Source organism: Lissotriton vulgaris, chromosome 8 (genome assembly GCF_964263255.1).
Source record: "Lissotriton vulgaris chromosome 8, aLisVul1.2, whole genome shotgun sequence".
Classification (NCBI taxonomy): Eukaryota; Metazoa; Chordata; class Amphibia; order Caudata; family Salamandridae; genus Lissotriton; species Lissotriton vulgaris.
In genome coordinates, this window is record NC_141696.1 from 1,111,597,040 (window position 1) to 1,111,612,953 (window position 15,914).

General features: G+C 48.7%; 1 protein-coding gene across 2 annotated transcripts in view; it reads left to right on the plus strand.

Annotated features, from left to right (window-relative positions):
• WBP4 (WW domain binding protein 4) overlaps positions 1–15,914 on the plus strand; it is a 338,813-nt gene that overhangs the window by 227,615 nt on the left and 95,284 nt on the right. For both annotated transcript variants that reach the window (XM_086934934.1, XM_086934933.1), the window contains exon 7: positions 7,676–7,751. In XM_086934934.1, the coding sequence (XP_086791060.1) occupies positions 7,676–7,751 (76 nt within the window). The remainder of the gene's footprint in view (positions 1–7,675; positions 7,752–15,914) is intronic.

A 15,914-nucleotide genomic window follows, 5' to 3' on the forward strand; every position in this document is an offset into this window, starting at 1 on the left:
AATTGACGAGGTAGGCGCTGCTGACAAGTCCGAGTCGTGTGGGCTATTTCTCTCTAGGGTTACTTGGCTTCCGGTCTTTCCTTGGTCCTGCTGTTTTGAGTTATTTTTGTCCTCAAGACTGTTTAACACTTGGTTAGCAGGTGCCTCCCAAATAAAACCAGGCTCGAAGTTTTCCCTTCTCAATTGCCCATCATGTCCCGACGTTTGCAGGTAAAAAAGTTTTGGTGATGATGAAAGCCGCGGGCCACCATTTTTGAGTTTTGACTCTGGAGCGATAGATTTATTAGCAAGGGGTCCTCTAACTCAACCTCCAGATCTTTTTCTGGCACTCCCCTCTTGCTTTTCTCCACCTGGAGCACATCTTCTGTTTCTGTACTTATTGTGTTCTCCGGGCGGGGCTCCTCTTCAGATTCCAAGTTTATTGCAGATGAATTTTGGGCTTTGTAATATTTACCTCCAAAGTCTTTTACAGGATTAGAAGATACAGTAATCTTTTTTTTTTTGTGAAAAACCTTTATTGCAACATTCAGAAAGTACAAGTATGGGCCTACAACCGCAGGGGCCGGCCGCTAGTCATAGTTAGAACCCATCATATCGCGGTACAATACAGCTCATCAGCCGACAACCCTGAGGTCCGGCAGCGATTCAGGATTAAACTTGTATTGGAACGCATGAATAGGTCACAGGATATAATAAAGGTTTTATTTTATATTATCTAAATAAACGGATCAGGTGCCATACAATCAAACAAAAGGATACGGGGGACAGGCCAAGAAGCAGGATATGCATCTAGAAACAGCCATATGTGGAACTCTGGCGCCAATGCTTATGGATCGAAGTAAACCACAATACAAAACACAGTTTCGTAAGCGCCGGTTCTCAGGGCCTGCCCACCAGGAAGTCCGATTAACGTAAGAAGCATGAGCACGAAATTCCAGAACACAGTGTAATCAGAATAAAGCACAGACTATACTGACCCGAAAGGAAGAAAGGGAAGGGAGAAAAAGGCCATAGAAAATAAAAAAGGCAAAATAAAAAATAAAAACTCCAACCCCCCACCCTGCACCCCTGCCGATGGCTATAGCCTAACCCCACTAGCAGCGTGCCAATCGCCCTAAGTAACTAAAACCCTAAAAGAAGGGAAAGGAAGAAGAAGAGTGTAGGAGGGCCTATTTGTACGTGCTCCCAGCCCCTTAGTCCCCCCGCCAGAAACAGACACCCCCTATCGCAAAAAGACGGATGTAGAGCGACCCTTATAAAAGAAATTAGGGGGCACCGTGATACACCGCCCAGCCTCTTAAATCAAACAATTGCAGATCGAACATCCATAATGCCATTCCAAACCATCCCGAGTTGATTGATCTTAACCTTGACCCTTTCGAACCAGCACATGAACCCTCCCCAGCGAGACCCAAAAGCACACAAACGAGTCATAGAGGAGAGGGAAGTCATCGAGAGTCAATCCGTTACCACTTGTAGCAAGTAAGTCCACGAGAACTTCAGGCGCAGGAAGTCTCCCTCTCACAACTGGACAGTCCCGATGTTTCTTGCCCCGGGGTCGAAACGTCTCCAAAAAGGGAGGAGACGACCATAAGATGAGAGAAGAATCTACAACACAAGTCTCCGGGGGGGGGAACGCCAGTCAATGCCTCCAAAGTCAATAATGGTGGAAGGTGTGGTAGCACACTCACGACCTCTGGGACACCATCTTCCAGGGCATCATCCGATGCTTCCAATACTCGCTCCCCCACGGGGTCCTCGCGGTGAGTCAAAATGGCCGCGGCTTGAATGGCTGCAGATTGCTTTTCCAACAGTGAGGCAGGGTCCGGTACAACAAGCAGCATCCCAGATAGGCTTGCATCCATTTTAGTCAATAAAACATCCACTTGTGAGTGAAACGCCCAAAGTTCTGCCAATATTGACCTCAGCGATGGCTCAAACACATTTCGATCCATAGTCTCACGCACGAAACCAATCACAATCACCTCCCCGGGTGAATTCGGTATCTCCGGGGGGGACAAACAGGATCACGAGAGGGCAAGCGTGGACGGTGACCTGTCGTTCTCTACAGCCGCGTTCACCCAGCTTAACGCCAAAGGCCGGGGCCCCGACCCGCCGAACCCCGGCGGGAGCCAACACTGGGTCCTCGGGACGGGAACCCCCACCCACCGTCAGCAGCAAGCAAGGTCACCTCTCCATCAATGCAGAGCAAAGAAAACAATCGCTGCCAAATTCGGGCTCAAAAGAAGCCTCCACCACGATTGACTGGACCCTGCCTGGGTCTCTCAGCCGTTGTTGTTGCACTGCAGCCTGGCCTTGTAGATACTCGAGGCCACGACTTCACCGCTGGAGTAGGCCACAATCTTCAACTCCGTGTAACTTTGTGAAACCAGCCGATAAAAATTCCCGGATTTCACCATCGGAGTGAGGAACAGTTCATGCACGCAGGGGCTGGGCGTATAATCAGGATATTGTGCAGGATCTTGTGGCGGGATACGGAGGTCGGCGGAGCCGGGAGCCTAAGCAGCCATCTTGTTTGCCGTCGTAGCTCCTCCCCCAGTAATCTTTTTTTTGGTAGGTATTGCCGTACCCCCCTTTTTTGTTTGCTGGGCCTGTTTAGTTCCTTTTTTACATTTCCCTTTCTTAAGTCGCCCCTCAATAATGTCCTCATGGGAGACCTGACTTTCCTGGCTCTCTTCCCATGACCTTGATCCTGCCAATATCTCGCTAGTTTCCGGGCTGTTTTCTTGAGCTTCCTTCCGTGATTTCTGTTTACATTTTGGGCCCATGTCCTTTTGTAGTTATTATACTAGGGGAGTTCCCGACTTATCTCTACAGCTCTCCCTTACTTGCCAATAAAATCAAATATGGTGAAAGGATACTGCTAATACACTCCACTTTTTATACGTGCACTCCTGCTCACTTACCTCTGTTGTGCCGCTATCCACCAGCCTGCCTTGCCAAAAGTTGGAGGGAAAAACTCCTTCCTCCTCTTTTTCCCTGTTGGTATTATCTCTCAGCTATTGCCTCTCTTTATCGTCTTCTGCCCCTAGGCTAGGGTATCCTGGTGTTTTTTGGGTGGGCTGTGCTGAGTTTTAACCACTAATTTGCTCGTTTACGCCATGTCTGCCACACAACACTACGCCAGCTTCTTTCTGGCAAGCCGCACCCGCCTCCGCCCCGGCTACGGGGACCCACGAGCTCCTGCTCCTCGGCGTCCTCCTCTGTGCCCGCCGATCCGTTGTGCCACACCCCGCTGGGTTACCTCAGCTTTGAACTGGGGCTCCCGTGGGGCTTACGTTGTCTACGCGGGCTTTGGCTAATGCGAGATACGGGGCTAGGGTAGGGGTTAGGGCCCGCTCCCCCGCATCTCCTCCGCTGCTCCTGCTTCACGGCGATACAATCCACGATGTTCGGCGCTCCTCCGCGCTCGACTAGCTGGTCTGCGTACGTGGCTCGGCAAGGATGGGTAAGGCGTGGCCACAGCAGAGGCTCCAATAATTCTTTCAGATGCACCCTAGATGCTGCAGACTCTAGGACGCCTTTGGGAGTCCCAGAGATAAACCTTCTCCACGTCAGAGAACGCCAAATGCCCAAACTTCGCCTCCAGGTTACCACACCCACAGTCCAGGGATAATGTACTGTGAATGAGTTGGTCAGGTATCTTTGCTTATGCTTTTCCTCCTATCCCTGTACTTTGTTTGTCGTTCGTAGGCTTAGGCAGATGTCCATCACCCTCATCCTGGTGGCTCCCACCTTGGTAACCAACCATGGTTTACCACCCTCCTCGAACTCTTAGCGGTTTCACACAAGAGGCTTACCAATAGGCCGGACCTCGTCACGCAAAACCATTAAGAAATCAGGCACCCAGACTTCAGGTCTCAGAAGCTTGTAATCTAGCTGCTGCAGTCCTAGAATTTGGGTACATTACTCTTTTACCCAAATGCATGAGCATTCTTAAAGAAGAGCACAGGCCTACTTACTCTGAGTGCCTCTCACGCTGCCAAGTGGAAGAGGTCTGTCTACGGTCATTCAAAACACATAGACCCCTTAGCAGTCAAAGTGCAAGACATTGTCTGCTACCTACTTCACTTGCAAACCTGTGGTTTAGCTTTCACGTCCATAAAACTACACCTAGCTGCTATGGCCCCCTACCTTTAAAACAGACAACATGGTTCCCTTTACAACATTCCAGTCATTAAAGCTTTTATGGAGGCTCTCAAAAGAGTAATTCCTGCTCGGATCCCACCAGCACTGACATGGAACTACAGTGTGGTATGGACAAGACGTATGGGCCCTCCATTCGAACCCCTCCACTCCTGCCCCCTCCCGTTACTTTCTTGGAAGGTAGCATTTCGGGTCCCCATCTATCACTTTACACAGGCGTATCAGTGAGCCTCAAGCACTAACCTTGGAAGAACCCTTTCTTCCAAATACACAGGGATAGGGTTGTTCTCTGCACCAACCCCAGATGTCTTCCTAAGGTCATCTCACTATTTCACATCGATCAGTCTGTTAAACTTCCTGTTTTTTCCCCCTCAACCAACCTCGTTGCGGAACGGGCTCTCCATACCGTAGATGTTAAATGAGCCCTTGTGTACTATATTGACATAACTAAACCCTTTAGGAAGACTCAACAGCTCTTTGTGCCTTCTCCAAACCCCACAAAGGGAGGCGCTATATAAATCCGACATTGCAAGATGAATTGTAAAATGCATTGAGGCATGCTATGCTAAAGTTAAAAGAACCTTGCCCGTTCCAAATGGAGCCCCCTCCATTCAGAAAAATGAAGCCTCTGTAGCCTTCCTGGGGAGCATCCCTATAGCTGACATCTGTAAAGCAGCTACCTGGTTCACATGCATACTTTTACAAAACATTATTGTGTTGGTTTGCTAGCCCGCCAACATAAATTGTGATGGTTTTCCCCCTTTCTCACTTATGGGGAACCCTGAACTTTAGAGTCTTTACTAAGGATAAGACACGTGGTCCTTGGGAAGATTACAATGGAGTACTTTATTCAAGGCTAACAGTCCGACGGTTTATGTGCACTACCAATACTGTCAACACAATGGAAGGGTAACGAAGTCCTGAAGCATGGTTGTTTAATGGAAGGCCTTCTTCTTCAAGCCGTAGTCATCCAATACTTCAACCAGGGCCGGCGTCCCCCAAAAGGAAAACCGAAATAACACTACCGGTCACTGTCTGGACTGTATTCTTATCACTCTATACTGTGCTCCCCGTCACCATCATTCCTGGGCCAACGAAATAGTGAGGGAGAGGAAAGAACAACTGAAAGGCGAGGGAAGTGGGGTTCTGTGATGAGGTTACCACTCAATAACTTTAAGTGCCCTATTTGTGTCAGAGCCCCATGAAGCCCTTCCCTGCCAACCTTTTCCTCCACCCTTCTTTCCAAGACACTTGCCTGGAGCTACGGTCCTCCAGGACCGCAGTGTCGGTATCGTGGCGCTCTGTTCCCTCGAGGGACGTCCGGATACTTGCACGATGTGTGTTGGAGAACTCGCCCACTTCGGCGCTAGTCCGACGTCTTCCGCTTGCCTCCTACTTTCTCCGACCTTCTTCTTGAAATTCATCAGTTCCTCTGGTGTTTCTTTCCTCGCGCTGCTTCTCTCCTTCCACCTCGCAAATCCTTGTTCTTTCACACCTGTTCTTCCAACCGTCGGTTTTCGCCTCTTCCCGCGACGTCATGCCTTCTGCGTCCCGAGTCTCTAGACCGCTCCATCCGGGCACCATCTTAGATTCCTCGGCTGCTCCGGTCTCACCACAGTCTATATTACACCAAGGTTGGCCAGGCAGTTCTCTGAACACTTTTTCAACCCACTGCAACTTCTTCAGGCTAGCCTCCATTTTTCTGGGAGGCCTGCTTTACAGTCTATTTCACAGCATGTGAATCTACAGCTACACATGCCTCAAATGGAAAATGTTACTTACCCAGTAAGCTTCTGTTTGTGGCATGTAGTGCTATAGATTCACATGCGCCCACCCTCCTCCTCGGAACCTGTGACTGTTGCTTTCCTGTTTCTCGTTTTTTTATCTATTTCATTTTTCTGTGTGGTTTATTAAGTGTTTCAATTATTTTGTTAACACTTTGCAAATGGGTATAAAGTATGTTCAGTGCCAGTAAGTTTGAGCAACTAAAAGTTACAAATCAAGCAATGTTCTTTGGTGTTGTGGTGTAGTTCATTTTAGTCCCAATTTGGTTTCGCCCTGTACAAGGAACGTAGAATGCTCTGGTGACCGTGATGGACGATCTGCGAATGCGAGCAGACAGGGGACAATCGGCTATATTGACTTTGCTTGACCTGTCTGCCGCATTCGACTCGGTTAACCCCGAGGTCCTTCTGGCCAGACTCGAAGAGGTTGGGGCGGTAGGCACTGCCCTGAAGTGGTTTCAATCATACTTATCTTACATTTTGCACGGCGTCCCTCAGGGATCTGCGATTAGTCCAATATTGTTCAACATCTATATGAGCCCTTTAATTGCCGTCATTAGGGCTCACACTATCAATCTTGTGAACTACGCAGATGACAGCTTATCCTGTCCCTAGAGGGAGACCAGTCCATATCTTTGGAAGACTTCCATGCTTGTATGCAGGACACTGCACATTGGCTTAGAGAGAACTCTCTTCAGTTTAATGCCGATAAGACAAAGGTCCTGCACTGTGCAGCTGGGAGGATTCCCCCCCATACTCCCTACTGATTTTTGGCCCATTCCCACAGCCACCCCACTGGTCTCTTCTGAGACGGTGCGCAACCTGGGAGTCATGTTCGATAGTAAACTGATTCTTGAAACTAATGTGAATAAAACAGTTGGGAGCTCTTTCTCCCTGATCAGAGTACTCAGGAAGATTATTCCTATGTTATCAACACAGGCCGTAGTATTGATAATAGTACTATCCTGAGTAGGCTGGATTACTGTAATGCCTTGCTGCTGGAGTCTTCAAGATATTTGACTGAGAGACTCCAGAGAATACAGACAATGGTGGCTAAGTTGGCATTAATGAGCCCACACTGTTCCTCTGCCTCTCAGGTACTATCAGAGCTGCACTGGCTTCCAGTATTGCAAAGGATACAATTTAAGTCGCTTTGCATAGTGTTTAAACCTCTGCACAGTGCTGGACCCAAACCAATGCAGAACAAATTTGCAAGGTATGCCCCCACCCAAAATTTACGTTCTTCTTCCGCCAAACTGGTGAAGATGCCCAGATTCAGAAGAGCTAAATCAGGAGGCAGGGCCTTCAGCACCGCAGCTTCGCGACTTAGGAACAAACTCCCACTTGAGATTAGACAGGTGAATGATCTTTTCCAGTTCAGAAAAAGGATAAAGACATGGCTATACCCTAGAGCCTGTCTTCTACCACTCTCCTAATTTTCTTCTGCCAACTTTGCTCCACCTCATCTACGATCAGCTGGGCACACGTATCATAGGGCCAGGGTGCTCGTAGCATGATAGTGCACTTTAGAAGTGTTGATAATAATGTCTATAATAATAATTATGTTTTTGGCCTTTTTCGTATGTATTACCATAAGTGGAATTGTATTAAACGGAAGCTGCACTTCTGCCACATCACCTGAGTAATTTAATTCTAAATGTTACCACCAACTAAATTCATTACAAGCATGCACAAAATAATATTTATTTTGTCCTTTTTTATAGACGCCAGAAACATCCACATGGGTTGAAGCTGTTACCGAAGATGGTCATACATACTACTATAATGCGGAAACCAGAGGTAAATAAAATTATACCATCATCAAGGCTTTGTCTGAAAACTATTCCATCAGTTTTCATGAGGGCAGTGACGTTCTAGGAATTGAGATTGTGGTGAACAGACTGTGCGAGGTGCGCCTCAATTTCAATATTATCTGCAAATAAACAGCCAATTTCGGGAAAGCCCTAGTTATTTATTTACACCGTTTTTAGGTCGGAGGCCTAAAAGGCTGCGCTTGCGCAGACTTAGGCCGGAGATTTAATGAGACTCAGTAGCGCAGAAGGTCCCGCCTCCCTGCCCTGTCTCTCGTTCATTGGCTGGCTTCCTAAACGGAGGCCAGCCATTGGAGGAGAGATCAGTCACTCCGATGTAGCCCCGTCCTTTTCGGATTTGGGGGCGTAATTTTTGATGTTCTTTAGACAGTGACGTCGTCCGTCACTCAGAACATCAAAACCACGCCCCCAAATCCGAAAAATGCCGTAAGCTTTGTGGCCGCCATTGTTTTCCAGCCAGCGCCGAGTAAGGAGGCCTCCGTTCGAGGCCCACGCATCCCTTTGTCCCATATTTCTACCGGTGACTGCAGGCAGCCCTGATGCGGTGCGTAAGGAGGCCTCCGTTCGAGGCCCACGCATCCTTTTGTCCCATATTTCTACCGGTGACTGCAGGCAGCCCTGATGCGGTGCTCAGCGAGAGGCGGACTGTGTATCGGCAACCGGGAGAGAAGCAAGGACACGCAGCTGCCCTCCACCGCCCTCCTCCAAGTGAATATCTGCCAGTACAGTGTAAGTGCTTACGAAGGGAGACCTCATTCGAACTGACATTTCCCATTCCCGTTTCATAGTATCCTACTTTCCCCAAATTCTCAACCAGTGGACAACTAAAGAGGGGGAGGGGACAACAGATCCGCTTCCGGCCCGGGCGCTCTGTGAGTAAAGCCCAGCTCCGGTTTCAGAGCGCCTGAATTCAGCAAAGTAAGCGCCGAAAACAGACTCCGGCTCCCGGGGGACATTTCAGCCTCTTCCACTACAAAATGTTCTCTCTTCCCCTGCACCTCCCAACAACCGTCAGAGGGGGCTTAAGTGAAATCCATATACACCGCTCACAAGGCCCCGCTGAGCACATCTTCCACGCCCGGCGTCACTTGGAAACAAAGCGGCCCCGTCGCCTCCCCTAGCCCGCCCTCCCCTGTAGCCCTTTCTTGTGCCACGGCTGCGGGTTGTCGCGCTTAGGCGAGCTTAGAGGATTTGGGCAAACACCGCTTCGAGCTGTTGATTAGCTCGTGGCGCTTGGGTTTAATTGGCGCGCGGTGTAATGGCGCGGAATCCGGGAGGTGCTTTAATTAACAGCGCAGAGGCGGCTCCCGGCTCCTGTCAATACTGCAAGCCTTTGTTCTGGGGCCAGGGATAGGTTCTCTGTCGATGGCAGCCGGCTCCTGCGAGATGCCTCAGGATCAAACCGTGAATACTTTACCGGCTCCTCGAGGATAGCTCATAGCAAAACACTCTAGTGGCGTTTTAACTGAGCGCTGACGGGTAGCATGAGACAGACAGCCCGACAGAATGACTTCAATTCACCAAGCCAGGGGGAGGGGACGTGACATCACACACCTCTGAACCCGCGCCCCCCTTTGCTACAGAAAGGCTGACCACCTCTCACACCTTTCACTTGTCGACTCTCATCTGGCTGCAGAGAGATGCAAGGGAAAGAACTCTGTTCAGCAAATATTTATGAAAGGCCTATGTATTTAATTATTTCAGTGTATTGGGGGCGCTCCGGCAGGCAAAATTATATTCTGCCTACACAGACAAAATCTACACCCGGGAAGACGCCATGCTCTACGACAGCTGAGGGGCGGCTCCGGCCTGCCTGGTCTGTAAACTGAGAAAAGCCTGTGTGAAATAAGATATACGGCTTAAGGCGCGAGCTGTTGGGAGTGAAGTGACGCCCCCATCACTTTCACTATAATCTGTTCCCGGGACTACGCATGCTAAAGAGTGAAACCATCATAAATAACCCAGTAACTGCAAATGCTTCTTTCTGAACTGTGCATTAACAAAGCCATCGACTTTTCATAGTTAATGTATTTTACAACCGAGCTGTACCTTTGCACATTTTTTTGTGTTACGCCACGTAGAAAGGGTGCTCTTGAACCTTCAGGTTGTTTTTACCAGTTGCCTCCTTAAAAGACAATGATTGAGAGTGACAGCAGAGTGATGCCCCCCCCCCCGTTGTCTGTGTCTCCTTTCCCGCCCCTCCCGCTGTCCGTGTCTCCTTTCCGCCCACCCCACCCACGCTGTCCGTGTCTCCTTTCCGCCCCCCCACCCCCCGCTGTCCGTGTCTCCTTTCCGGCCACCCCCCCCTGTCCGTGTCTCCTTTCCCGCCCTCCCCCCCCCGCCGTCCGTGTCTCCTTTCCGGTATCCCCCCCCCCCACTGTCCGTGTCTCCTTCCCCCCCTCACCCCCCCCCACAGCTGAGGTGAAGTAAAGTAGGCACCTGCTCTGAAGTTGACATTTGTGCACCGGGGTGCCGGACTGTTGGACCAGGGTGCCGGACTGGTCGGGGGTAGATACGTGTGCACGGGGACCAGGGGGCTGACTGCTGTGCGGTGGGCATTATTGCACGGGGGACTGCTATGGACACTAGTGCAAGTGAGGCAGTGTCCTTCCTGTACCACTTTGGGACGAGCACCGGTGAGAGGGGCCAGGGGGTTGCTCCGCTCTGTGGGAGCACTAGTGCACGGGAACCTAGGAGCTGGCATCTGTCTTTATGTATGATGTGTGTGTGCCGCTAGCCGTGTCGCCTTTCTACTCCCCCCCCCCCCCGCCCCCCGCTGTCCGTGTCTCCTTTCCTGCACGGGGACCAGGGGGCTGACTGCTATGGACACTAGTGCAATTGAGGCAGTGTCCTTCCTGTACCACTTCGGGAAGAGCACCGCTGAGAATGGCCAGGGGGTTGCTCCGCTCTGTGGGAGCACTAGTGCACGGGAACCTAGGAGGTGCACCATCCTGGTGGAACACTCGTGAACAGAAGACGGAGGTGTCAGTCTTCCATCGGCTCTGCAAGGATGAAGGTCCAGGGAGTGTGTCTAACCCTCCTCGCCCTTCCTCTCATCGTTAAGGCGTCTGGAGGAGGTGAGTCCACAGGGGACATGTTGGGGTGTCTGTTTTTGCAGGGTGCATTCTCCCCCCTCCATCCCTTCAGGAACTCTTGCGCATTGCAGGAGTTCGGTAGAGAGGGCAGGAAGGAATCTATCTGCATACACCCACACATTGTAAATCACAAAGCTAGTTCTGAAGTACAATTTGGCCTTATGGCCAGAGCTGCTGACTTTGGACTTGGACAACGTGGTTCCATTCCTGGCTTTAGGTCAACAACCTGTGATTCTGGGCAAATTACTTAATCTCCCTGCGCTTTAAAACAGAGAGTAATATAATCTGGGGCTCATGCAAAGGGCTGTAAGGACCCTGGGCTAAATTTGCGCTATAAAAAAATCAATAGATCCGATGTTTGGGCTTTGGTACCCCTACATTGCTCGTCTACCCGTAGTCTAAAGCCAGTAGAAGTAACAGGAAGTATACTGGGCTGTTGCAACTCTGTTTCCAAACTGTTCCTGGCTTAATGCCCCTATGTAAAGGCCGTCAGGATAGCTGAGTTTAATATTTACTGATGAAACATGCAGTGATCTCCAAGTCATTGAATTCGAATCTTGGCAAGGCTGGCTCTGACTTTCACCCTTCTGAGGTCGGTAAATTAGGTATCATTAAAGTGGGCGATAGTCACATTATTGTTTACAGTATTTAAAAACGGAAGGAGTGTGGTATGAAGCGTTATATTAAGATTAATGTATTCTGCCATGCAATTCTATTCAATATTTTTATTGATAATGGCCCAAAAATTATATATTTGAAGGTTGTTTTTCAGCTGATGTGTACACAGCATCCTGCTCAGACGGTGCTGTGCTGTTGTGTGCTACATGGTATTGACACTCTTCACACGGTCACATCGGGTGATGAGACATTTTTGCACGATGAACAGCCATGTGATTTGGAACACCTTACATGTAGCTTTCCAGGTCTTGGCTGGTAGCTCTGCACTGTTGTAACTCAGTGCAGTGTTTTCAGCTTTGATGGGAGGCAGCATCGGGTACTTTTGGTGGTTCTGTTGGGGTTGTTAACTGTAGTTCCTGAGCTGCTTTGACAAAGTCAACTCTCAAAAGCCACGGCCAACCTTAATGGCTCATGCCCAAACCCTAAAGGATCACACTTTCAAAACATTACAAGTTTGCCAGGCCTTTGTAGGCCAGTGCACCTTCCTGTCTCTCTCCCACTCTGTCTCACACTCTCTCTCTCTCTCTCTCTCTCTCTCTCTCTACACACACACACACTCACACACACACACTCTCACTCACACACACACACGCACACTCTCACTCACACACACACACACACACACACTCTCTCTCACACACACACTCTCACACACACACACACACACTCACACTCGCACACACACTCACTCTCACACACGCACACACACTCTCTCACGCACACACACTCTCTCACACACACACACTCTCTCACAAACACACACTCTCTCTCACAAACACACACTCTCTCTCACAAACACACACTCTCTCTCACAAACACACACTCTCTCTCACAAACACACACTCTCTCTCACAAACACACACTCTCTCTCACAAACACACACACTCTCTCACAAACACACACTCTCTCTCACAAACACACACTCTCTCTCACAAACACACACTCTCACTCACAAACACACACACTCTCTCTCACAAACACACACACACTCTCTCTCACAAACACACACACTCTCTCTCACAAACACACACACTCTCTCTCACAAACACACACACTCTCTCACAAACACACACACTCTCTCACACCCGCACACTCTCTCTCACACCCGCACGCACACTCTCTCTCTCTCACACGCACACTCTCTCTCTCACACGCACACTCTCTCTCTCTCACACACACTCTCTCTCTCTCACACACACACACACTCACTCTCTCTCACACACACTCACTCTCTCTCTCACACACACACACACACACACACACTACTACTCAACACTACTCACTCATAATTAGTCACTCTATACTACTCACTCTTTACTACTGAAACTAAAAATACACTTTGTATATGTAAGGGTGTGGCTGTGCATGTAAATATGTGTGGCTCTAGGACTATTTACTACTCACTCTCTCACTATTTAATACTCACTCATTCACTTTGTACTACTCGCTCTCTAATACTTGCTTTCCTAATAACTCTCTCCTACTCACTATCAACTACTCACTCTACTACTTACTCTGTGTGTGGGTACTAATGCAATAGGTCTCGCATATGCAAGCTATTGGCAATATAAATGATCATGCCATTTATTTATGATTTTAAAAAAAAGTCATGAGCAATGCCAATAGCTCTACCTTTAATAATGCCGAGACCATTGCATTGTAAATGCTTGTTTTTAAAGTCAAGAGAACCCTCCGATTTCAGCCAAATGACTCACAGAAGGTTTGTTGTGAAGGATATTTTACTTCACTCTTGATAATGGAAACACATTTGCTCAGATTATCAAACATTTGTTTGTTGCATACGCTGTTGTAGATCACATACTTTGCATGCTCCTGCCATCTTGTGTTGGATGCAGGAATTGGCAAGTTGTTTTTCTTTGAAGAATTCTTCGATCTTGATTTATCTTTTGGCTGGCTCCTCCCTTGGTCCATAAAGAACCAGACTCCACTTCGGATTGTTTTTTCAACCACCGGGTTTCGGCGTTTCAGCTGGAGTTTCTGGACCTTTCAAAGTTTCGCCTTTTACTTTTGGCTCCAGTCATCGAGAAATCCTCATCTATCATTGGAGGACACATTGAGGATATAGCCTCTGTGAAGCCTGCCTGCACAGGAGTTGATTCTTTGCGTTAACTTCGGATGGAAATAATGACTTTGTTGGGGAGAGGTATGAAGAATATGGTCTTCTAATTTTGCCTTCAATAAAATGTCTAAAACCCGAGAGGTAGGAGCAACATTGAGTCAGCAACCTTTTGATCAAGACCACGACTGTCAAACGACCGAGAGTGCCAGTAAAAGATCGTCTGCTATCAAAGAAACCGTCACTGGGCCACTACAGGGCGAAGCACCAACACCACCCACTTGCCAGCTCTCTTCGGACCCGAAGTCTTCAAGGGAGCCTTCGAGGAAGGCGAGGTCCCATCGGGTACTCCAGTAGCCCAGGAGCAAAAGGCCTGGAGAATTGAAATCTGAGGGCTCTGGCGTCGAGGATGTGCTAGTAACTCTGCAGACAGGACAAGGGCCCTGGACAAAGACAAAAAAACGGAGCCCCCATTCTAAAGCCCACGACCGAGGATTTATCCTCCAGGATCAACCTCAAACGCCACCTCAGCAGGAGGTAGATCTTCACTCCTGAGGAAATCGGGCATCACGCCCTGAGACGGGACACTAGAGGCACCAACCTGCTGGTCCGATCTTCGGATCAGAGTCAGGTTGGCATAGAAACCTCCCTCGGCTCCAGAGAACCATTGAGGGAAAGACACCAAGCATCGGCCCCGGCTGACACTGACTCTACTTAGAGGAAGACAGCAGCCTCCTCCGCATCCACAATTGACTACAAAGAATGTTTCTAAATCGACCCCAAAATCAGCCCTAAAGACGACCTTGATGCCAAAATGAATTGAGTGAGCCCTCTCCAGTCATTGAACTCCCTCAGGTCCCTGATGTTGAGAAACTCAAGATACACCCATCCCTCTACAGGGACAATTCTTGCATGCCCAGCACCTTCTGGAAAGAAACAATCCTTAGATAGCCCCCAGGAAGGAAATGAAGCTAACGTTTGAAGAGGGGATAGCAGAAGATCTAGGAAACTTTGCAATACCCAATCAGAGCAGGGAACAGGCCACTGTCCAGGTACCTCAGTATCCTCTGCATACTCTCCAACTGTTACCACGCACATGAACCAGATCAACGCAGTCACCACACAGGCCATCTTGCCCCCAAGACTCTGTTCCCTTATTTAATTCAGACCCTGGTCACGATAGCCAGTATGAAGTAGAGGATACTTATTTTAAACCTACACCACCTTTGGTTGGAGGTGAAGATGACCCATAGGACGATTATAGAGTTGGGCCAACAGGGCATTATTAACCAGAAACCTTATCCGGTTAAAGCCTCACCTGATGACACTGCTGCATACAAAGAGCAACCGAACACCATATAGTTCAATTCCATGTAGTGGAAGAAGAGGACAACTTCCTGTGGAAACTCTATAAAAAACTGAAAGTATGGTGCAGTATTTGCCAATAGAGCCAAGTACAACAAGATGTGCCACTAAGAACTTCTAGGAGCCTGTTCAGGGGAGTGTGTTAACTCCCATGGCGGAGAAAAAGAAGCCTGCGCCTATTGGGATTCATCAGGGGTCATGTCCCACCGGACTCTTTAGCTGTCCATAAAGGCTGCTGCCTATGCTCTACCTCTTGACAAGGAGAGTAAGACGAATGATGTATCTGGCAAGCACATCACAATGAGAGTATTACACAAGCAGAGGATTGCTCATTCTGTCGGGCACCTATCCTGATAAGACCGGTACAACGGTGAGGAGATGTTGCAGCTGGTTAAACACCTGCAAGATGCATACCATAAAAGTGGGAAAGAGTTCAGGAAGGTAAAATCTTAACAAATCCCAAGATTCAGTGCTTTCTGGAAGCAACTTCCTGCCTACAGGGAAGTCAATACATGTATACGTTTCTGCCACCATTCGTGATTTGGGGTGCCTGGCTTCCACCTCGAGTTTCAATAGCACCTCATCAAAGTGCCATTCGATGAAGAAAAAATCTTTGGGCGTCAGTTGGATAATATGTTAGAAAAGATGAAAAAGAGGACAGGCCATGGGAGTGCTTCAACATATACAGCAAGGGACAATGTGGCCGCGCACTTCAACCTTTGCTTCCCTTCTATGTGAGTAATGGCATTCTGTCACAAACACAGAAAATAGTCCCTTTTAGTGCTCAGATTGTGGTACTTTTTTGTTCCTTTTACTTGCAGGGGAGCTTGAAACTATCAGAGATAAAGCTTGTGCTTTCCGGTATTTCCAAGAACGGAATGAAAACAACTAGCAATAACAAACCTTTGTGGCATGT